General features: G+C 37.5%; 1 protein-coding gene across 5 annotated transcripts in view; it reads right to left on the bottom strand.

Moving 5' to 3' along the window:
- Window positions 1–10,272: 10,272 nt before the first annotated feature.
- EPHA6 (EPH receptor A6) overlaps window positions 10,273–25,906 on the bottom strand; it is a 513,331-nt gene continuing 497,697 nt past the window's right edge. For all 5 annotated transcript variants that reach the window (XM_032187197.1, XM_032187216.1, XM_032187206.1 and 2 more), the window contains 3 exons: window positions 18,095–18,288; window positions 15,631–15,780; window positions 10,273–13,025 (listed from right to left, as the gene is read on the bottom strand). In XM_032187197.1, the coding sequence (XP_032043088.1) occupies window positions 12,911–13,025; window positions 15,631–15,780; window positions 18,095–18,288 (459 nt within the window). In that variant the 3' untranslated portion in view covers window positions 10,273–12,910. The remainder of the gene's footprint in view (window positions 13,026–15,630; window positions 15,781–18,094; window positions 18,289–25,906) is intronic.

Genomic DNA, 25,906 nt, shown 5'->3' with positions numbered 1-25,906 from the left:
GGAAACCGCCGCCCCGCCCCGAAACGCCCCGAAACGGCCCCGCCCCTCCTGCAGCAGCCGCGCCGCTTCCGGCCGTTGGCCAGCAGCACCGCCCCGCCAGCCGGAGCCCCGCCCGCCTGCCGGCCCAACGGCCGTGGGCAGCCGTTAGGCGGGAGTGCCGTTAGGGACAGAGGGGCCGGGTGCTCACAGGAACGCGTGTTCCAGAGGGTGGCTGGTAGACTATGTAGGGAAATAAGGCATAAACCCGCCTTTAAGTAGTTACAACAGCTGGGCTTTGAGAAGGCAGCAGGTGGTTTCGGTTGGACACAGCATACAGAAATACATTTATTTTTTTTTTGCAGTGCAGCTTAGTCCAGTCAGTGTCTGTTTCTAGGTCTGCTGTACACACTCAAAACTACTTAAATCCAAACAGCATTAAGTTTAAAGTAAAACACCCTCTTTCATTCCACATGCCTATGCTTAAATGCCCTATTTATTTTCTGTTCTGTGAAAATGAGTACCATGATTTCTTGTGCTGCTGCAGTTACCACGATCCCTCAGGCCACCATTAAAAAGCCTCATCAAGTTTTTAACTGGAGCACTGTCATGAGACTTCCTCGCTGTCTCACTTATGTTGAAGTACTTGTAGGACTTAAAAGATGGGTCATATTGTACTCCCCGTGTTCAGACTGGTAGCCTACACCGCAGACCTGAATGAGACCCTATGCGGTCAAGCAGAACTTGATGCAGGGAATACTCGCCATGCTACCCCATCCTTATTTCTCACAGATTGTCAGTACAAGACAGCTAGCTGAAACAACTCAGTCACTCTCTCCCCTCACTACAATCTGGTGTTTCTATAATTCCAGATATAAAACATTTATTTGGATTTGTGCTTCACTTTTGAACAGAAAGTAAGCAATGAGTGAGGGGTGGATGGCATGGTTCTTCTCAAAAGAGGATCTGTACTGCTCCTTGGCCTGAAGAAGTAATTTTCTTTCACAAAGCTCCATCTCTCATTGCAATAAACCATAATCTAGTTTCACTGATGCTTTTTACTGCCTTGGGAAGAGGAGTGACAGCGATAGAAATAGCTCTTTGATAGCAGTATGGACAGTTCTTGCTGCTAAAAATCTTTCTGGTTATAATGCGCTTCATATTAAACTTCAAAGATTAAAAATACTGCCAACATTTTGTCTAGTATTTGGCTTTCTAGTTCTCATTGTTGCCTCCATTATTATTAAAGGTTTGAGATAATTGCAATCATGATTCTCCTAAACCCAGAAAGGTTCTGACTGAAAGATGAGAGTCCCTCATGACATCGTGAGCCATTAAAGGAAATCCAAGAGGTGTATGTGTCACAATGAAATTCCAAGTTGAAGCACTTTCTAATAGTTAATTGGGTTGTGGGGTAAGTCTGTGTTAGAAGTTTCATCTCCTACTTTTTATACTGAAATTAGTCTATATGTAAGAATTAGTTCTAAAGGCAACCAAGAGGTAAGAATGGCAAAGGTATTTCTGTAGCCAGATCTAAAAATAAATATTAATTCTTCATTATATTCTTCCTGTTAAACCTGATGGTCCTGAGTGAGAAAACTCTCACCATGACTTCTGACATTTATTTTCTATTAATCTACACATTTCTGTTGGCTCTTGCACACATATGATGTTGCGAAGGGAAAGGCTAATTGTAATTTAAAACTTTTTGAGGTATTCTGATTATTTTATATGGCACTACTTTTCTTTGAGAATCAGTCTCAAAAAAAAGACTGATTCTCAAAATCACTCTTGGTGTTATTTACATAATAGAGTCAGTTATAAAACAACATTTGTAAGCAAGTTTTGAAAAACACTAGACAAGGAGTTGCATGGATGAGTGAACCACTCTAAGGAGAGTGAACAGCACTGTAGAATCTTAATAGTAAATTAAAATCTGATTAAAATTCAAATAGCTAGTGTTTCTTAAAAGGGGAGAGAGCTGTTTGGAACTTTTGATGTATATATTTTTTTCCTAATGTTATTAACTGTATGTGCCCTTTGAAAAGGTGTTTATCAGAGCATAAATGCTCAGTGGTAAGCACAGAGGAGGCCACTGTGATTAAGCATTCTTTTGCTCAAAACAAAACAAAACACCAAAAACACAACACCCTGAAGCATCTCAAGTGTTAGAACATTTTGCCGGTCCATCTTTATTAGTACACCACCCTGTGTTAAGCAGCTGTTTTTTTTTTTTTTTCCTCTTTTTTTTTCCTTTTTCTTTTTTTTTTTTTGAATGATCATGTATGACAGGCTTCTCTGTGTATCATTATATTAGTAATCTAAGGCAGAACAAACACCATTAACTCAAAAATAACCACCAGTACTGTAACTTTTATTTGCTAATAAATATCTTAATAAACAGGCTTACCCCATTTGTAAGACCTGATAATGCCTCTTAGGAAATCATAGAAAAATAAAATACAATAATAATCAGTAACTTGTACTTTGTACAAAAATCTTATTATGTTGCTCAGCAGGTAGCTTTGCCAAACCCCATATTCTTCCTGTAAAGAGATGGCGTATGTAATGCAATTCACCTTAAAAACACCCTAATGTTGAGAGCTGAGCATTCTATTACACTATTAACTTGTAGGCATGCCAGCACGTGAAAATTTACATGGAACATCATATTATCATAGGAATAGAATTTTAAAAAATGATAACACCACTTTTCAGTAAATAAATAACAACTTCACTTCTTATGGAAATTCCCCTTGGGACTGCAGATCAGTATATTAAGCTTTTTATTTTGTGGCTATTCTTACAATATTGTTCTAAACCGGTTAAGAGACAGAAAGAAAAAAATGCACTTGGAGTGTATTTGGGAGTTGTACTGTAGGAAGAAAGTCATTCTGAGCAGTGAGGCAGTCCCAGGGGGAAAACAACTATACCAGCTATGAAATGTTCAGTCTATCAGAATTAGTAGATCTTGCTTGCTGTGTGCAGTGCTATGCAAGTTCAGACTAATGAAGATATAACAGTGCCAAGGTTGCTTTTGTGTGAGATGAATGGTGAAGATTTAGTTACAGGTAGTTGTCATTATTCAAATATATCTTGGTGAGAAGAACAGAAGCAACTGCAAAACAAGTGTTAACAATCTGGGATCTTCAAAGAAAAGGTGATTTTCAGAGCATTGGTAGGGATATGAGATCTGGGCTGAGGCCACGGTTTGTCTGTAAAATAGTTTGCAAGTATCATGATTATACTGTTACTTTTGAAGCCATCTACCTTTAAAGTTTTGACATGTCTGTTTAGATATATAATCTAAAGTGTCTGTCATCAAATAGTTATTCATATATATATATACATTGATACATTTTATGGCTATGCTAGAACAGCAGACTATGAAGAGCAGTCATATTTAGTTGTGTACAATCTAATTTCACAGAAGAGACAGAGATTAAAACCTCTTTAATTCATATACATTTTAAACCAACACACAGAAATAGAGGCTATCCTGAGAAAACATACCACATTATATTCCAAAAGAAAAAAAAATAAGCTAGTATTTGAAAGGTAATAAAACTTTTTTTTTTTTTTTTTTTTCCCGGCAAGTGATTTTTTTTTTAAATGATGAGAAAATTAAAACAATTAACTCCAACTTGATCAATGAAGGTTGCTTTGCTAGAAAATAAACCACTGCAATTCAGTAAATATGGTTCCACATGATCTTTTTAAGCCTTTTTTTCCTTGGTAAACTGCAGATGTAATCGTGGGGAGTGCAGAGTATCTGCTGTCATTACTGAAGTCAACAGGAGCTGTACCGCACGTACCAAACAAGACTGAGCCCCCTTTGTTAGCCTCTGGGTTTTCAATCGTGGCAGCACCATGTATGACAAGACTGATACCATACAGGAATTTTGACATTGGACCCAAGGCTCCAGGTAAGAGCAACATATACTGAAGTTCTGACTAAATCCAGTTCCTTCACCAGAGTTAACAAAGAAACAACTTTTCCCACCCTTACGTGAAATAGCCCTCTACCTTGTGAAGAAATGTTGGAAGAAATTGCTGCAAAAGAAATGGTATTAAAAATGATATACTGCCAATTCAAGCCAAACTGTTTCTTCTTCTGGCTGATACAGAATCATGGCCAAAAGTTTAAAAATGTTTGTGTGCCACGTGTTTGGAATTATAGAGTAGGAGGTTTTTCTTGAAATATGGAATTAACGCAAGAGTCCAGTAAACAGAACCACTAGGAGGACGTTATTTATTTAATTTGCTACTGTGCCTTTCATTAACTGGCAATTCTCAAACCTTACACTGCAATGCACTAGGAGTATGAAACAGAGCTTATTCAAAGAGGAAAATAATCAGCTAGAACTGCTATTATGAAGAGGAAGTCATATTGTATAATGTGTTTTTAGGAAGAAAGAGACAAATCCTACAGATAAAGGTTGTATTCTCTGTAAGTTCTGTTTGATAGGGAGGGTAGCTTTATCCTGAATTTCAATCCAGGAGTTTGGGGGATTTTCTAAAGAAAAAACAAAACACAAAACATTTATATTATGTACTGCAGTATTTCTGTTAGATGTGTAGATCGTTTTAAATACTTATTCCAAACTCAGTGTTGGTAACCCATTCCAGGTAAAACAACAGTGTAGCAAACACTTTTTTTTACCTTGCATCTGCCACTTTGAAGGTAACCATAATCTATTTCACCACATCGTTGAGGCAGCAGCATTGTCTTTTATGGTCAGTGCACCCTCTTTCCCCCTATTAAAGCAGGCCATCCATTCCATGCAAATCTTTAGAAACCCTTGATCCAAAAGCTATTTCAGTTTGTTGATATCTTGTTATGGATTTAAGTGATTTTGGATTATGCCCCGAATGACCAAGCTACACCTCAACTCAAAACTCACAACAAAGAAATTAAAACTAGCAAAAAGTTTAGCAATGGATTTGAATGACAAGACAACATGTGTCCTAATAAATGTTGGTTCTCTAACAACAAATCAATTGTGATAGTAGTGGGATGCAGGAAGGAAGTATTTATTAGGAGAGCTGAATCCTACATACTGTATGTGTAAGATAGGGCTTCATCCTAATGCCACTGGAGTCAGTAACAAACTGATGAATTTTGGTCACAGCAAGACAGTGCCTATTGACACTGAAACATTTAACTCCTCACACAATTACACCATTGTCCCTGGAGTTACTCAATAAGGAAGTTTATTAAAATCCTTCATGAGAATGTGAAACACCTGGTGTTTTAGAGTAGAACCTTCCCAAGACAAAAATGTAATTGTGTAGTTGCATTTAGTAACTCAAATAATCTATAGATTTGAAACATTAAGTGTATTTTTTGTCTTTTTTTTTTTTTTTTTTCCAGCTAATCCTATTGTACATAAAGAAATAGTAAGTAATACAAATCAAAGCATTCAGATTGCTAAAAATACTTGTTTAGCTTTTCCTTTTTGCCTCAGTCATTGTCAAGTGGAGTTCAGTCTACAAAAGAGAAAACTGAAAATTTGGTGTGTAAGCAATTATTAATTAGATATCAGTTCTCTGAAGAAAAATTAGTTCTTATGTGTGTAGAAAAGAAAATTGTTGTTTACTGGAAGTTCTAATTTAAATTATGACAATTGTACCTTATTTATTTATTTATTTATTTTCATAAGCTGGACCCTGGAAAACCAGCAAAGAGATTTTTTCCAATCACTGCTGTAGAGAACCATCAGAACGTTATGCTGTGATGATACTATGAAAATGCTCCCTATACAGACTCAATGGGCACTTTTTCATAATTTACAACCAGAAGTAAATAGTTACATTACAATGCAGATTTCCCCCCAATTTGATTATCCAGGTCCTAGATTTGAGGTTACTCTCTAAACAACTTTCTAAACAACTGAGGCCCCAGGCAGCACACAGTTCATAATACAGACAGCTAGATTTCTTTGTGATTTGTCAGTTATCAGTCACAGGGTTTTGGCTTATCTACTGCTCAACATACATGCTGCTTAGCAGTTCTTCACTGAATTGTCAATAATGAGAAATATCGGTATAAAATATTTTATTAACAAATTTGTAATAAACTTGCTGATATGCATGTTAGAGATGAACATTCCCCAAAACTTGTATGAAGCAGTAGGTCCTCTGATAATATCAACGAATATGCTGGACTCCCAAGGAAACCGTATGTGTTCCTGAAGTTAAAGGACAAAATCACGTTATTTCATGCTGCCTTACAAATATTTTATAGGGATTTGGATTTGCAAGCACTTTGTGCCTAACTCTTCATGTAAATAGTCCAATTCCTAATCAACCTTCCTATATGAATCAAGCTGCACAAGCACTGAAATGTTTACAGATTCATGAGTTTCTGAATATGGCACGGTACATACGTTATTTCTGGGACACACACATAGTTACTAACTATTCAAGTACTAAGACGCTTAGACATAGGTAAAAAATTTAGACATGGACAAAGCAGAACAACTGTGAAAGCTTGAAATGATTTTGAGACTGAACTCATTAATGTATTTTCCATATATTCAATTCATAAATTTGCATTTTTTATTTCAATTTAATTGCAAGGATATGAAAAATCAGATAATATGCTAAAACTTTCTGGAAGAGAGATGTACATGGGAAATTACTGCAGCAAAGAAAGGTAAGAGATCCTGATATGGAATATTCAAAGAAACATACAAATAGATTTCACTATGTGAATGTGAACTGGTGTTATTTCACATATAAAAGGTGGATTTTTTTTTTTAATCTACTCATTTTTTAGCCTCATGTTCTTTCATTAAGAATTTTCTGTTCCTTTCTAAAGTTCAACACATCTTTTTATAGTATACATTGGCATATTATTACTCATATTCCTTTTAAGATTTCCTTCATTTTAACCTCAGTAGAGTCTAAAAATGGCTACTTAAAAGAAAATCACTTATATACTGTTTAAACTCTTTGGTGACTTCAGCAGAGGGACTCAACTTTTTTATAGCATGGACAACATCTTACTAAGGATGTCAGCTGATGGACACCTCTTTTCCCCTTTATGACCGTTGATAATTTCTGCAGTAATTAGTTGCATGGAAAAGAATCAGTAGAAAAAGATTCAGTGTGGTAGTGGCAGAAGGGTCAGCATCAGGTGACCAGACAGTTTTCTGTAAACTAGTTTGAGAAAAGATTTTTTTTTTCTTTATTCCTATGGAGGAAAAGAGAGGCTGTCCATTTCCAGAAAACAAGCCAAGGAAGTTTGGGAGGTACTACGCAAATAGAGTGCACGCTGCTTAAAATTTTAAAAGCCAATGGAGCAGGTCAACCCCATTATCATTATTGGGAGCTACGTAATTAAGTTGTGTATGCTTGAAAAATCTCAGACATTATAATATACATATTTACAATTCTTTATGTACATATCCACACATTTTTTATATCCATTACGTGCTCAACATACCCTAGTCCATAATCTGAGAATCTATATACAACCATAGCACTCATGGATGAGCAGCGTGTGCTACTAAATATGGTATATGATGGCAGAAGATATTTGTGAACTCTAAATACATGGAACTGTCATGTGCAAGTTTTTTTTTTTTTTTTTTTTAAAGAGTTCCTTGGCACAATATGGACAGTTCTTTTTCGCCATGTTCTAGGCTTTTTCCTTTTTTCCTTTTCAGTGCTGATTCATTTGTCTCTCCAGGAGATTTCAAGATCACTGTCATACTGTGTTAGCTCAGCCTAACAGATCTTTCTCTTACTCTCAAAATATTACAATAGTACTGTTAACAAAGGAAGAAAAATAGATTATCTTTGCCATTTATTCAAGAAAGATCAATTACAGTTGGTGAGCAAGGGTATTCTTGAAGAAAACAGTTTAACAGAACACAGTGCTCTTCAACCATGGGTAAATGCTATGATAAATGAAGTATCTCTATTTTAATACTTTTCCTAGAAGATACAATAGACTAAAGCCTTTTTACGGTTATTCTGGCTTTTGTTACTCTAAGAGATGTGTTGGACTGAATTAGAAGTGAGCCCTCCTTCCCCTTACATGCAGAACATATGCTGAGACAGACTCAGCCCATGAAGGAGTAGTTACAGGTACCCCATGTTCATAAAGAGAAATTCTCGGCTGCCTGGATGTTCCCTGCAGAATCACTTCATCAGCTGAGTTGCAATACCTAAATACAGGATTCAATTTGCAGTGGGGCCAGCTCAAATTCAGTGTTCGGCCTTCACTACAAGTTAAAGTACATTCTATGCTGCTTTACCTTGGTGTTTGACACAGTCCCATGGGGTTGTTCTAACATCAAAATTGCTGTGGTAAATACACTCTTATTAGGCACCTCCACAGTCCCAGCTGTTCCACAGTAAATCTGCTGCATCTGAATAAAGGGCATCTGTACATTACTTATGACACACATTTGGGCCATGCATCAATCTGCATTGAAGATGAATTTAATGGAGCCCATGCTTAGGTTTATCATATCAATAAAAATGGAAAATGGATAGTCAGTCTTAAATTACAAAAAAACAAAGTACTATGGTCTATGAGTCCCATATCAGAATAAACTAGCTAATACTTAATACAACTTCAGATGCAGAATGCTTTGTCAAGAGCAATTAAGTTATTTGAATTCATTGTTTACCGTACTGTTTGCAGTTACAGGATTGCCTGATCCTGATGTATTAAACCACAGCATGCACCTAAGCTTTTATTAGACAGGTACTGAATTTATATTCATGGGAAACAAAAAGGTTACTTAGGTTTAAGAAAAATTTAAATTACATAGCTCAGTTCTCTCCCATAGAGTCCCATTGCTTCTCAGTAATTCCAAAGAGTATGCAAACAGCTCATGGGCAAAGTCTACTAAATCTGCTGTTATTTGTTTAATTTTAACACCAGCATTACAGATGAGGTCCTCTCTTTTTCAAATGTTCAGCACAAGGACTAAATACAGTCAATGCATGAGATTCATCTGACTAAACACAGATGCCTGTATATGAGCTAGTCATTCTGGTCTCAGGTGCTTCTCTGGCACAATTCACCTCACCCAAAAGTAAATAACTACGTTTGTCAGATGACATTTTCAGTATGTGAATACTACAAGGCCCATCTCTCTTCATTAAAACCTCAGATGAGTAGCTCAAATGCAGACCTCCAAAATTAGGTGGTAACAATTCCCCTCAACAGGTCCCAGGGCTCTGACTGACACATGAAGATGGCCTGAGTAAGGATGACTGACATGGTTTCCATGTTAGATGACTGCCCCTCTAGGCTACATGAACATTCAAGTTTATTGTCTGTCAAATTTGGAAGCACTGTGGCTGGCATGTGATGGACAGCTGGGGCCGTGCCCTCATTGACCAAGAGACGCTAATCCAGTTCTCCTGTTCAGCAGTTGAGGCCCTCACTTAAGCTATCTTTTGTAGGCTTAAGTGGTACACAGGTAGTGGTAACAGTACAAATAGGTGGAGTTTGTTCTTGATAAATATCAGATCTGTGAGAAAAACCTACACATGGATATTATTTTATAATTAGAAATAACTAACTTGGAACTATTTCCTTATGTCCACATTTGGCACCCCCCCCCCCCCTTTTTAAATTTTTTTGGGTTTGCACATCGTGCACATTTTATTTTGTGAAACTTCAACAAGTACTTTTAGTCATGAAGCACTATGCAACGTTGGCCAGATTTTCAAAACCAGCATACTAGATTTGCTTGAATTTGTCAAGTTTAAACTGTAACTGCACACTGCAATATGCAGGATAACTAAATAGAGTAATACTCACCTGAAGAAAGTATCCCCTTCAAAAAAAAAAAAAAAAAAAAGTAACTTTAATTTCACATATACATTTGTGGCTTACACAGGAGGATTGGGCTCGCATTTGAGAAACACCACCTGTTGTTTTTTTTTCTTGGATTTTTTCATTTGCCTTTGTTTTTAAATGAACAAAAAGACACTTAGACATAATAGTAGCACTTCTCTTTGTGCTGAATAACACGGAAGAGTAGGCTTGAAAGCATAAAAAGAGCGAATAAAATATTTCCAAAATGGAGCAAATGTAAATCTGATCAAAGTAACTACTATAAAAGTGTCATATTGCACCTCCACAACAACAGAAACAAAAGCCATATGAACCCACAAAATCCTGGATGTACAATGTTTGTAATAAGTCTCCTCACCAAAAGAATCCCTTCTTTCCTTTCTGGTTACCCAAACTCTTGTTTATATAAAAAATATATCTGATTAATAAATGTTTTTATATTGTTATTATATTTTTTTTCTATTGAAAATATATTTTCAGTAGTGTGATAAGTTTGGAAATTAATTTCCATGAAATATATCCAGGTTGCGTGCATGCAGCATACTGCTTTGCATACACACGACCAGGAATGAATAAATGTGCAAAGGAGAATTTAAAAGTGCATGCATATGGTCTGCATTAGTTATGAGTAATTTTGAAACCCCATTGACAAATAACAGAATCATACCTCCTCAGTAATACGTTTACATGTGAGAGAGGCTCCTTCCATAGATGTCACATTGTTGGCCATGAAAGCAATGACAAGTAAAATGGAAAACAATAAGAAAGGAAAAAAAAAAATAAGAAAGGAAAAAAAGAATATGAAAGGAAAAGCGAGTTTTAGATTACTCTGTAATGTTACTGTTTTTTAAAAGGTTTCAGGTAAGTATGATTTTCTTTCTGTAAGGGAACCCTTAATAACAACAACACAAAAATTCAAATGTAGAATTGGGGCAGAATTTTTCAAGTGACAGTCACAGATAAGAACAATTTTTTTTTTTCTCCACTAAAGGCCTGTGATCCTGCAAAACACACATGCTAGTACAGTCCTACTGAGGTCAGTGGGACTACTCATGCTGATAAAATTACCTTTGTGGCCAGTATAAGACTGGTAGTGCCCTTCTCTAAAACATGTTTACCAAGTTGGCATTGTAGAACACTGGTGAATTCTTATCTTTAGAAAACTTGTTCCTCAGTTAAATCTATTTATTTTATTTTATTTTAATGGAAGAAAGGAAAATTTACTCAGTTCACTATTGTTATCCCATGTAAATTAAGGAAGTTATTCCAAAACAAAGTAACAACAGTGAATCAGGCCTAGCATGTCCTACTCCGTGAACCAGTTGGAAGCATAATCTTTTGAGTTGCTTTCTGCTTTTCCTTCTTGCTACTGGTATATATCAGCAGCCTTTTTCAAGAGTCAGGAAATACAATTTGATTTACAATCTGTAAATTAAGCAGTAAATATTATTATGATTGCATAAAGTAGTTAGTTCATTTTGATTCACATATATATTATTACTAATTACTCAAATGCACAATTTAACTGAAAATTTGTAATGCCTAAGTATATTGAAATGCCACATAACTTAAGAATGTCCTCCAAACCATGTATAAATTAACAAAAGCATCTGCACCCCATTTACATGTGACATGCATGTAGATCTGTGTGTGACTTCTCCAGCTTGCAGACATGTGCTCATGTCCCAGGCTCTTACTAGCACGTATCCCATGCAAAATTTTGGAAACGTAGCCCAGCACGAGTGTGTTAATTGTCTGATTAAAACATGAAATCTGTAAGTCTTAGAGAGGTACAAATATTATGTTAGGCCTTTGCAGCCATTTTCTTGCATGTAAATATGGCTATTGAAGAGTTCTAAAGGTAATCTTCGATGTCATTTAGGTATTTGTACTAAATGAAGATCTGGCCCGTGGTAACCAGAACTCCATTTCAGCAGAGTCCGCTTTTCACTTCTAAAAGCAGTTAGAAGTAGACTCAAGGCAACATATTATTACACTGCTGTCCTATGTCTCCTTTTCTGCCTACGTACAATATAATCAAATACCACAAAGTGTAACTTCCAGCATTAGCCTGTGGCTGTACCAGTGCCCTCTATTGGATGATGCTACAGCTGATCTGCTCCTATGGGATAAGGCATATTGCCCCACTGATGGCTGACCCTCGAAGGTCTGCTGCCATGTTGAGTTCAAGTTGTGGAGGCCTGCATTTTTGGAACAGAAAACTTTCTGAAGTCTATGTGGCCACAACATAGCTGAAAAACATGCTTTACATGTGGTTATGGAAATATTACAATCAGTTTTCTGGTGACAATTTGCCACAGAGTAGAAGAAAATGCTGAGTATTAAAAAAGGTTTAGGGTGGTGAAGAATACAAAAGATGAATAAATTTTCCAACCTAATCTAAAATTTAAAGCATAAAAAGTGTCGAGTGCTAAAGTAATTCAGAATCAAGGACCTGAAGATTTCAGGCAGATTTCTCTCACTATCCTCCCAATTATCTACACAATGAAAACTCGCTATATAAAATCATCAGTCATTTCTGCAAACAATACTAGCATTTTGAGGCACCGGCTTACCAGCATTTAAACTATTATAAAGTAATATAACGATAAGACCCATACATTTGCATTTAATTAAGAGATAAAATAAGAGATAAATAAATATTTATGTGAAACTTCTTGATTGCACATTTGGTATTGGAAGTTACATGGTCACAGAACATGAAAGAAGTCAAATACGTTTTGATCTACCAGCAAACTCTAAATACATCGATAAAGAAGCCACACCAGGCCAAATAGATTACTACTTTCAAGTGAGTTCATGAAAGTTTCCCAAATACTGTTATACAAAGTTACACATCCATGCTGAGTTATTCATCAATGTGTAGCAAGAGTCTTGCAGTAGGCCAGGATTTTATTGGCAGATAACTGACGGAGGAACTATGCAGTGTGATTAAAAATTCCAGTTTGGAAGCATTAACATAGAAGTACTTTTAGAGTCTAACCAGGAGACTGCAGTTCTTGAAGTTGGGAAGAGCAGAAGGGAAGAATGAGAATATTTTCCATTTTAGAAATGCTGAGGCACAAAACACAGTTGATTCCAGTACTTTCATACATGAAATCCTTTCTCCTGTATGTGCATCATGTGTAACCGCAAAGTCTGTAAACTGCTGACTATTCGTCTCTGGTGTCCAATGAGTACAACTCCAATTCTTCTAATGTCACTGCAAGATAAAAAGTTTCATCTTGGATGCAAGTATATAAAAACTCTTGTCCCCAAAGAATATAAACATAGGACAAGTTGCTCTGCTTAAGGACAGTTTACTTTCCTGAGTGACAAACAAGGGACAAACAAGAATGCTGCAGATGTTCAAGTTTTCTGCATTTGTCAATTCCAAATTAAAAGGAAAAAAAAAAAAAGTGCCATTTAAGAATTTCCCTCCCAGTTTTCCTTCATCTCATCCACCCTCCATCCCAGAGCAGGTGGCACACCTGCAGAGCCTGACTGTTGGGAATGAAGTCACCAGCCCTTAGCATCCAGCACAAGCCACCAGTTTGGCTGTCATCTAAACACCACCTGCAATACACTGAGAAAGATTACAGAGGTAGTGAGGGCAGGAAGCTCCAGTTATGCCCTGTCAATTGTACTAACCCCACAATTGGACATGGCATTGACATTGCATGTTTACATATTCTCAAACATTGTTTTACAATTATAGCTAGTAAAGGATCTCATGGGTTGAGGCATGACCCTTATGAGTTTCACATTTGCAGTTCAAGATACCTGGCTCTATCCTGCAGATGAAGAGCCACTAGATAGCAGCAACTATTATGTACTTAGCCTTAACATCCACATGGGGGATAATATACAACACTTAAGATCAGCAGGGACTATGCAAAAAATATTGAGCATCGTAGAAGCCTAAAAGAAGCAGCAAGGAGAATAAACCTTTGCAGGTGGGGTGGTGGTTAGAAATGCAGGAACAATGCATAGCATGTATCAAGAAAAGCCTAATAAAACTCAGAAAGAAGGTAGCAGGCTAAGGGTCAGAAAGGTTATCTGAAGAAAGAAGGAATCCTTCATATATCTGAAGTGTTATCTGAAAGAGGAAAGTAGAAAGGACGATAACCTTAAACAGATTATCAGTAGAAACACCACAAGGCAGACAAAATAGAGCTTGAGGAACAACCAGCCAAAGGCACTTAAAAATAAAGCTCATAATAAAACTTTCTGTAAACTCATGGAGTAAAAGAAGCCAGTCAGCATGTCCGTAGAGTCTAATTTTAATTGGGGTATAAAAGAGCACTGGAAGACTGGCCACTAAACTATTATTTGTGTTGACATTACTGTGGAAGAGATTGACTCACAGAGCCATTTATGGGGGACTTGTCAGAGGACCTGTCTGAAGTAGAAGTGACTGCCAGAAACATTATGGGACAAACTGAAAAAAAACAAGCAGCATCTTCAGAACAAGACTGTACTTAGTCAAGAGTTTTAAAGGATCTCAAGGATAAAATAGTGTAAATACTGATAGGGATGTGAGAGAGAGAGATATCAGCTCATTCCATTTGTGTGGAGAGTGGTGACAGACAAAATAAAAAGCTTCCAGAGGAGGTCTGAGGAACTGCAGACTTGTGAACCTGTAGTCATTAAAGGGAAAAATAGAAACTATAATAAGGAATAAAATTAGTAGATGCCTGGATAAATGATTTACTTGAAGAGTCGCTATGGCTTTTGCAAAGAAAAGTCCTGTTTTATAAAGTTAATTGCTTCCTATGGAGGAGTCAGCATGCATATGGATGAAGGTAATCCACTTGATACACTCTACTTGGATTTCCAAAAGGATTTAGAGAAAGTTCCTCATCAAAAGTTTATAGAGAAAATGAGCTATGTCATAAGAAAGTCTTCCCATGAATAAATAACTGGTTAAAATATAGGAGGTTAAGAGCAAATTGTCAGTTTTTACAATGGAGTCATCAGTGAAAATCTGCAGGGACCTATGCTGGGATAATGATGAACATTACCGCTCAACAAATTGGTAAATGGTCTGGAAAAACAGGTGAGCAAAGAGGTGAAAAAGTCAGTTGCTGAGACTGAATTATTCAAGGCAGCCAGGGAAAGGGCCAGCTGTGAAGGGTTCTAGAAAGATCTTCTAAGACTGACTGTGCCATAAAACAGTAGATGAAATTCTATGTAGGTGAATATGAAGTGATACACATGGTAGAATACCAGTTCTAACTTCATGTGTAAAATTCCTGAATCTAAACTGACAATTACCGTTGTTAACACAGGTAAGTCCCAGCATCACATAAAAGATCAGGAATGAATGCAAAGGGAATGGAGAGCAACACAGCTCTCATAGCAATATCATTATACTTCCATATTAATCCATAGTTTGTCCAAACCCGTGTTTTCATTTAAAAAACGTAATGAAATTTAAAGTGGCTGAAAAAGGCAGAAAGGTATGGAAGAAATTCCATGTGAAGAATCACTTGGGCTTGATGATGTTCACAGCAAAGTAAGAAAACATTTTGCCACTGATTCCAGTGGTCCACATCAAAACTGATTACCCAGGAAACATTTAAGGATGCTCATTGCCTAAGCTTTGCTAGTGTGTGGCATGGTCAGAGAATGAACCTTCCATTATCTAATCATACCTTTATCTTTCATTGTTTTGGTAAAAGCTGTACTTATCTTTATTTGTCTTTTACTAGGTTAGGTATGAAAGGAAATGAAAGCAGTATTCCACACATCACAATAATTATGTCACTGCAGCAGCCAGACAAATTCAGATTAGTCACTACAGGAACAGTAGATTACATACTTACTCAATGCTCATTCTTGAAACCATATCCAAAGTTGTGAAACCTGCTGCCATGAAGTTATTTTTATACTGACCCATTTTTATGGAGTCCAGCCAATCACTAACTGAAACAAACAAAGGATATTCTGGAACTTCACCAGGTGAATCTGGCATTCTGTAGAAACAAAACGCAAAGGTCACCAAACCAATATAAAATATGATGCTTGGTTTACTCAGGTAGACATTATTTTTAATAAAAGGCAGAAGGAATGAATGGGAACCCTGAGATGTAAAGGTCAGTTCTTACCTGAGGTTTTCTTTAACCCCTTGTCTAATGCTTACAAATCATGTTAGTGTGCGCTTCTTAAACAATACATTTTTTGGAAAGCACTGCAACTTAGTAACAAAAAGGAACACACCTATGCCACTGTTCTGATTGTTACTACAGTGTTTGTTTGCAATTCTTACATGTTCAGGATGGTAATTGTTTGTAAATACAGTAGCTGAAGTAGGGAGAAAACAAAATTTAATGTGAGATGCAATTTAATAAAATTAACATACAGCAAGATGATTTTTACATTTTTCTGTAAAGTTATACTAATGGCTCCTTATTGCTATACCATTGTGCAATGTGAACAGTGTAGCAGCTACAATACTAAACCTAAAAAAGCAAGAACATTTTATATCTTTGCTTTTACACAGAACTATATAGCGTAGCACATAAAAATGAAGGAGCTAATTTAGTTGAGTTTCTGTTTTGCTTCTTTTCCCTGTTGCAACTGAAATGGAAAGATGGGAAAAAAAACAATCAGGGGACATGTATTTCCCATAGTTCACTGTGCACCATGCTAGTGAGGGCTCAAAACTTCCACAGACCTTGTACGTTTTGTGTGGAGAAACTGTAGCAACAGAATGCAAAAAAACATACAGCTATGTATAAAAGCTTTATAGTAGCCTTTAGAAGGAAGATATACTTTATTCTCTCTCTCTCTCTCTCTATATATATATTTTTTTTTCAGCTAAAGCCAACTAACGTTGAGTGATGGAATATAACTTACATATAACGTAGGAGGCAGCACACCCTAGTACCTTAATGCAGAGTTTCAACCACACATCTGAATACATTAAATGCATGGATTTTCATTCATATCATCAGAATTATGCAGAGATAAAATCTGGAGAACCCTGTCAGGTACAAGGCTAGATTACTGACCTACAGAGGTCCCTTCCAATCTGATTTATTCTATAATTTTACAATTCCTATAGCATAATTGCTGATCTTTTAAATTAATAGTAACACAGAAAGTACTCAGATTAACTGCATCAAGCACTTCCAAATTAATGGAAAAACTTTCCCAAACAGGTGAGCACAATAAAAGATCAACTGCCCAAGTCTTAAAATGTGAGAACCTTACGTAACGTTTAAAAAAAATAAGAAATGCATTACTCTGATGCTAAATGAAGTGACCCATGTACAAGTATCAAGCGATATGCATATATTTACATGCACACACACATATGTAAAGCAACAGGCCACTAAATCTTGTGCATGGACATTAAATTCCACAAGCCACTATAGTCTGTGGTAGGTGGAATGGCTGTAGCCTACTAGGTATTCCTAGAAACCACTCCCTTCATAGCACGATACCAACCTCAGTCTTTTCCTTATCTCTCATCCCTTCTCCAAACACTATCACGAATCTTTTATGCCACTGAGGGTCTTAGCAAGACTCACCTGGGCACTGAGAATCCCTTATAAGCCCAGGGGATCTCCGAGAAAAGACATTTATCTTAAGGTGTATTTCAGATACTGAGGTCAGTGAGGCTGCCTGTAAGTTCACTCATTTCAGCTGCTACCCAGGCACAGATTAGATTACTAAACTTGCAAAAGTTGAAAAGTGTTCAACTATGGCCTTTCCTCTCCTGTGGTTGCATTCGTTTCTGTAATGATTACCAGAAAAAGCTTTGGACAACACTATCAAAAATTTGCTGTGCAACGGTAACAGTGTAATCTCTGTTTGGTCACCAGTGCCATTCTTCTGCAGGTAAGTTTCTGCAAGAAGTTACTCCAAGGCACTTCAGAAACTGCTCGAGCACTGTCAGATGTAGGCAGAGGGTACTAAATGGAGAAGGAAAAAAACAAAAAACAAACAACAAACAAACCTACAACGAGAAAAACACTTAGGAAAAGCACCAAAAAAAATGAACAGAAACTCCCAAAGATTAAAGATAGAAAGTGAACAGAGCTCATTAGAACAAAAGAAAGAAAATTGCCCAATGTGATTTTCATGGCTTGAGAAAAAAGTCCTTTTACAACAGTGCATCAAGAATGAAACAAACCTCAGAAGGGGCTCAAAATTATTTGAAACCCTCATAACACTGTCAATTCAGAACTTTGCCACTCTCTCCCACTCCTACCTCATACTCTAAAACATCTAATGATGGCCACCATGGCATATTCAAGGGGAAAGTGCTGAAAAGGTTCTTACACAAGTACATCCTCCACTAGGGTATGAAGGGTGCTTGGATTGCGAATCAGTTTGTCTAGGAAGCTGACGATATCACTAAATTTTGGACGGTGGTTCCTCTCCTTTTGCCAGCAGTGAAGCATTAGTTGGTGAAGAGAAGCTGGGCAGCCCATGGGAGCTGGAAGCCTGTAACCTTCTTCAATGGACAGGATAACCTGAAGAAATACAATGTATATGATTACAGGGCATTACAGTTAAATGCTGAAGAGACCATAAAATTGAAAATTAGAAACCAGTGATAACACTTAAGGGTACAGCCACCCTTGCTTTATGCATTGCTGGAGCTTCACTCAGAAAATCAAGGCTAGCAGGAGTGTGACTGATGCTCTCTGTAGGTGGGCTCAAACAGAGCATCAGTCACAAAAGTACATCCCATGATGCATGTGAAATATTTTTTTGGGATACGAGTGGGCTCTTTTTTAGACTCTGACCATCCAAGAAAGGAGGGGGAAAGAACTAGTAAACATCACTTGTCTTTTTCTTCCACCTGATGGTTGATGTACTGAATGTAGTCATAGGGCCATAAAAGTAACCTCAAATTGCCTTTGTATACTGGAATGCTCTAATATTTGCATCCTGACAACATGTTGCACTACAAATGCACATTGGAGCATCCCACAAATTTGCTTGCTGATCATATGCTTCTACTGATCTTAGAGTACAACTAATTCAGTCAACGTCTCACACAGAGTTACAGCAAAGCACAACATTATTTTGCACAGCCTTTCTCAAAAAACCTGAACATCTAAGCTGTTTACAATAAATAAAATAAAATAAAATAAAATAAAATAAAATAAAATAAAATAAAATAAAATAAAATAAAATAAAAATAATATAAAATTCTGGTTTATATTGTATACCCTAAAGTACGTAAAACTTGCAGATTCAGTAGATGTGGGAAAACACTGGATTTAGAAAGAAACTGATTTGATGTTATAGATAAAAGACATGCATGAAAAATTACATTTGATTGGAAGCTTATTTTTGGTAACACTGGTAATAAATAATATTGTCTGAAATGACACTAACAGCATGATAGAAGTAGCAAAACTAGCTAAGGTCCATGAAAATTTGGCAGGATTTTCTATGTAAGTTTGAAAACCAAGAGGAAAGCTCACTAGATTCTGCAATGAATGATGGTAGCAGTGGGGATGTTGACGGAAATGACAGAATTGTGCTTTCTTGTATGTAAAAGAATGGAAAGATAATATACAGTTGATCAAAAACAAAGCTAGGAAAAAAGCAACCCTACCACACACATATAATCCTTCCACAGAAAAATCCAAGTAATGCTAAATGTTCTTTAAAGTACACCTGACCGTACACAATATTTATAATAATACAGCACACTTAGGAGAAACATACCTACTGCACTTATACCCACTCTGCTTTAAGGAGACATTTATCATTTTCACGCAGATGTATGTACATGCTGCAGACATATTAATGCAGCTGGAAGGGGGTACATTAAGCTATTTACAACAAATCAATGTTTTATAGCACTAGCTGTAACTTCAATATATTCAGTCTCATTATCCTGGAATATATCCTCCTTTTTTTTTTTTTTTTTTTAAAATTCTGAATTAATGTTGTTGGCTCTGTTTTGCAATGCCTAATGCTTATGCTGCAAGCATTATGCAAATAAATAACAGTAATGAAGCCACATTAGGACCTCAGCTCCCCTTTATGGCATGGCAGGGAACGGAACAAGAATCTTGTTACTGTACACAGCGGGGTGCCTGGGTTTTCTAAAATGAGGTGACTTGATCCTACAGTATACAGCCCCCTTGTACCCTGGCAGAAACACATATGCATGAAAAATGTGTTTCAACACCACAGGGAATTGGATTTCTATGAGTAAGTTTCAAAGCCATCAGTGGCAGCACTGAGGAGGACAGGCCACTCAAAAGGCAGTATAATTTGCCACAGAGATCTCTGAGTTTTATGCACCTGTGAGTACTGACAGATCACATGCATACAGATGGGGCTAGCCACGCACATACGGCTGTGACATCTACCGGTAAATTATAGGTCAGTATGGTAACACTTCCACCTGCCTTCCTGGATACTTATCTCCCTGGGATTTACTTCAACACTCCAAAGTCTGGGTTGCCAAAACGGCTGCTCCCAGAAAAAAATACCATCAGGCTACCATCCAAGCCCTTGCCTCCTTACCATGGAATATGCTCTCAGACACTCCTGTTACAGACTTGGGGTGGGTGAAATTCAATCCCCCATGCACGAAATGTTATTCAAAAAACTGCCAATAATCTAGTATCTCGAGCAGTCTGTCAGACGTGGCTTCATAAAACCTAGGTGCTTATTATACTACAGGGTATAGCTGAGGTGTTACTTGTCATTGAAGCTGCAATCTTCCACAGCCCAGAAATGCAGATATCATAGTCTTTACATTTAACTCTACCCATTGCAAATGATGAATTTCTGAAATGTTTTCTGTTTTTAAGGGAGAGGAAAAGCTTCTCTTCTTTTATTGGACATATAGCATTTGCTTGACACAACAATGGAGAGCTGAAGAGGTTTTTCTGAAATAAATTATTCAGGAAAAAAAGCAAATGCAGCCACAATTTTGCAGACATTATATTTTCTCTGACACACTCTATTTCACGATGTCTTTGAAAAAGAACTTATAGCCCATTTTCTTTCCTCTCTTGTTCAAAAGGAACATTTCAGTACAAAGGGAAATGCCAGCTGTTACTGGGATAATTATAATTTCTCATTGATACAAGAATGTTTTAAAAATAAACTGCAAATATTGCTCATTAGTATCCCTGTGAGGCAGGCATTATTTTTAGAGTTGAGGAAGTAGAGTAGATGTGATGAGAGGTGGCGAATACTGCAGTGGGATTTGGGTGTCAAAGGAAGAACTGGAGCTTTTAAATTCAGTATTCTTCTCTACTCACTTTTCTACCTGCATATCACCTATTTCTGAACAGAGGAATTAGATATCCAAACAACTAAGAGAATGAGAAGCATTACATTTTCTCTGGGTAATATATAAATTATTTAGTATGAAAAGATTATACATTTTAATATATTTTAAATGCTTTTTCCCTCAACAGCTTGAAGGTTGAAGCAGCACCACATTAATCACGAAAGGGGCTAAGTGTCTGTATCTACAAGAAGGATACAGCAAAAGCGCTAGCAATCAGTGTACGTCTTTGCACATTAGCAAATCTATGTCCCATCAAGTTCAGCCTGAAAGAATATGAACATGAGCTTAGTTTCAGTACATACCGAGCCCTAAGTCTGCTAACAAGAAGGCTGATTACTGCTCTCTTGTTCTGGCTTTGTGATGAATGCTTGATGGATGTGAAAAGCAGTAAAACATTCAAATATTCCATACTGCAATCAAACACTGAGAAAAAAAGCTTTAGGTTTCTTTTCAGTGACGAGGATGTTTAAAACTCACTAGTAGGTCTTGTGGGTCAGCATTAAGGTGAATAAAATGGGCAGGGTGTGTTTTTACAAGTAAATCTTTCTGTCAAGTGAGAATATAAAATATAAGGGAAAGGGAGTATTTTTAAAGTTAACTAATTATTTCTGTGCTCTTAAATGCGTAGGCTTTTATGTTTATCAAGGGGAACATTCTTTTTATATATTTTTGTACACAGATGATATCAATCCCTGGAGTTTATTCAATATATTTTATCATTTTTGTCTGATGTTAGAAGCAGTTGTAAAGGTTGAAGGCTAAGTTCATATTAAATATTAATTATACAAAAATATCTGAAAATGCTTATGGACTACTACATCCAATTTATATATTCTTTAATTTAAAAATAATTTCAAATTGGCAAAAAATGGTATCTGAAAATAAAGCTGTAATCTTTCTGATAGTTTCATTATTAACAGTAATATAGACTTTGCTTTTGAAAGCTAACTGACAGGTTTTTTAATGAGACAGAGGCAGAACAAAGCCCAGAGGGATGTTGTCCCTGTGTCCTGCTGACATCTGAAAAATCTACCAGGAGAAAGAGGCAGCTGCTCACACCTCATGGTACAGAGCCAATCCCAGGTGCCTGCCAAGTGTTTTGATATCTCTGGATTCAAAGAAATGTTTTAGGGTAAGTTATTATTACTGGTACAGGAAACTGTCATCAGTGAAAGGACTTTTGTTCTGTTTGCTACGGTAGTTTTCTTGCTTATTGATTACAATACATTAAATATTCTTTTTCTTTTGGAATACTGTAGTTCTGCACCATGCAATAATTTATACAATGGCCTCTAACAGGTGTCCCAGTAGACTTCACTCACAGCTGTTCTACAAACCAAATGCATGGAAAATAAATCTTCCTTTCCTCACACGAACATTAGCAAGCCAGGCTCTTAGCACAATCTGTTCATCAGTACACTAGTTTCCTTGGAAAGTTCAATATCTTAGCTAATGTTTATTAATTAAGCAATAAGACATGACAGACTGTGCGGCAGCCCTAATTAATGGATACCTCTGGTGCCTGCCACACATCTAAGAAGTGCATTAATCAGCACCAACACAGGTCTGAAGTGACTTACCACAATAATAAAATGGTTATTTACTTAAACAAGAACATTTCTCAAAGCTAATAACATTTCAAGCCTCTACATTATACCGTGTACAGTATTAAAAAATGTATGAGAGACATTTTCAAACTCAGTTGCCTAAAGTTCAGCTTCCAAATCCCTGCTTGGGAATATGAATAGAGGATGCCTGATCTGCAAAGGTGTTGAGTGTCTCTGGCTTGCACTGCCCCGGTGGATACGTATGAACAGCTGCAGTCTGAAAATCAGATGGGGCTTATTTAGGTGACAGGCATCAGCTTTATACTTCTCTTTGCATGAGCTTGGACACTTTGCTACCTGTGCAGGTTTCTTGTGCTTTTCTTTCTGTGATCGAGGGGTTGCACAGGGGACCCTTGGTAGAAGCAGTCAGCCCCACCGCTCATCTGACTGAAGGTGTGTTCATGAGGCAAGGAGGCACTGAACAATGCTGAACTGTCTTCTACCATTTCATCCTGTTGGGTGGGGACAGGTGTATCATTTGTTACCGTGTTATGCAAGTAATCACAGAATCACACAAGTAAGAAGCAAATGTCTAACTGACAGCTGCTGCCACTAAAAACACGACTTAGCGTGGTCTAAAAAGTGAACTAATTTCCCAGAATAATAAGAACAGCAATTTACAAGATGGTATGTGAAAGAATACTACAGACCTGTCGAGTTTATATGTGGAAAACTATTTCTTGTGCTCTACAAAAACCCACCCTGTTCTGTAAGTGTTTTATCACTAACTAGAGATGAGTTTTATTAAGACCAAAACACAACATCCAGAAAATAAATTCTTCTGATGGTGATGTTAATGGTGCCAGATATTTTGCTGCTGCAGAACCTGTAACTATACATATGCCTTATTGACAACTGTTTGCATAATATGTCTTTTATGAACTTGTTTAGTGCATGCCTTTCTCTGTTACTTCCTCTGCCATGTGTACAGTGTCAATGACCTTTGGGAAAATCCTATTATTTCTGCAAAGTAAGCTCATGTGAATTCAAGGTAACTGACTGTACTAAAACATATGTCCCAAAATCCAACAAAGTAAACTTTACAATATGTCTAATAACTTGAAAATTCCCAATGACATTTAGAGTCACTAAACATACTTAGAAGGTCACAGGTACTTGCTGTTAACATTTCAGCAGTGAAAGCCTGTGGGCAGGGCTCTGGAGAGAGAGTCCTTTGTGCTATGCTTTGGTGAACTGCAGGGAGAGCTCTCAGGAGTCCGCATCATTAACATAAGCAGCATCCATAAGGCCCACATCATTATTCTGTGCTAACAGATACTTATATTTTGGACATACAAGTGGTTAAATGTTATCCTCCCGCTGAAGCAGAATATTTAATATGCCCTAAATGGAGAGGATCACTAATGAATTGTTGCTGCTGGCATAGTCTTGAATAAATACTTTGTAGGTTCTGATAGAGAGAAATAGGATAGGCTGGAAGCCTGCTTCAAAGAAAGGGAGACAGGTAGAATAAATTTCTTTGTTGTGTAAGACTCTAGCCTGGCCACTTGGACACTACGTAAGGGTCCTACAAGTCATTCAAACCCTTCTACCAAGAGGTGAAGAGTGGGGCCAGACAGACTTGACAAAGTCTCCCTCTCTCTCCCTCGCCATTCCCAGTTGGCAGGAACATCAGTGAAAGACTCGAGGGCTGGGCTGGTGATGGATCCAATGTGAAGAGAAGTATTGTGATTACAGAAGTAAAAGAAACAGTGGTAACTGGCCTTCTCATAGAAAGCTAACCCAAGACCCGATGAAATCACTCACAACTGGAATAGAGACTGAAATTCCCCATGTGGTAGCACAAGATCGTGTGACAGTGAGACATGAGGATGCAGCAGAAAAGCATCCTCTTCCTCACACCTCTGCAAGTTGCAGTCACTCACAGCCACCCATCATCCAGAGCTAGATAAGCGGAGTGGCCAGATGAGGAACGGAGACAGACTTATGGGGAGGTGACACTGCAGCTGGAAGCACTGGCTGCAAGGCACTGCACAGAAGCCAGGCACCATGGCACGACTGACTTTGTATTTCCGGCTTCATTAATCTCAAAAAAAAAACTATGAACAGGGTGCTGCAGAGGGAAGTGTGAAGTAAAATACCAATTACATGGTGAGGAAATCTAGGCAAAAGACTGCTGCCCATGATATGTTCAGAGGCAAGAGCAGAAAGGACCATGAGCCATTTTTGTATTTGTGCACAGTCCCTTGACCAGGCAGGGTTAACTGGGTTGGAAGAGAAAAAGCAACTGCCCAGTGAGCCTCACTTGTAAAGCCACATGTGGACATTTCACCTACTGCTCAGGGACTGCTGAGTGGACAAGAGGCAGGGGGCACAAACTGAAAAACATGAAATTCCATCAAAACGTGAGAAAATCCTTTTCTGCTGTGATGGTGACTGAGAACTGGCGCAGGCTGTCCTGAGAGCTTGAGGAGTCTCCCTCTTTAGGGATGCTCCAGGAGGGAGATGGTCCTGAGCAAACTGCTTTAGATGACCCCGCTTGAGCAAGGGGTGTCGGACAAGACAGTCTTGAAAAGCCCCTCAACCTCTGCTGTTTGTGATATGTTAATGCCTTTTTCTCATTTTCATATTCTGTTCCTCTCACCTTAACAGAAGGCTCACGGTGCCAACCATTGCATCTGTTAGTTTGGGAAGGCAGAAAATGTGAGGATAGACATGCATTTGGATACAAGCTGATTGCATGCAATGCAGAGTAATCAGGTTTTGCAACAGCACATGAATGATGAACAAGCTGATATTGCCTTGGCTGTGTTTAGCTTTGCTTCTGAATGGAAGAATAGCTCAAAAACAGCACGCTCTGCTATTTCAAGGCTGTAAGAGACAGCCTAACTCTTTAGCTCCTATGAGCTCCTAAACACCACATCTTACAACGTGGTAATTTAAGGAAAACAATGACAGTTTGCCATAAATTAGTGTTTGTATGCTGTGGCAGTTCAGGAGCTGATAAGTGCTTCTCAGTTCAGGCAAGGAAACAGCTGGTTGTTAGCCTGCGTTGGCCCACTCATCCTCTTTTATTAACTTTGAACCTACTGGCCCACTTCAGTCAAATTAAACAAGTTGTGTTAAAATCAGCAGCTGGGAAGAATAAAAGGTTTGCTGTTGATATATTTGGTTGCACAAAAGAGAGACTTAAATATGTGAGAAATGTATACACAGAATCACACACTGTGCCCCAGGAAAAAGTAGGCTTAA

The sequence above is a fragment of the Aythya fuligula genome, chromosome 1 (genome assembly GCF_009819795.1).
Source record: "Aythya fuligula isolate bAytFul2 chromosome 1, bAytFul2.pri, whole genome shotgun sequence".
Classification (NCBI taxonomy): domain Eukaryota; kingdom Metazoa; phylum Chordata; class Aves; order Anseriformes; family Anatidae; genus Aythya; species Aythya fuligula.
This window is presented reverse-complemented; position numbering and strand designations above follow the sequence as displayed.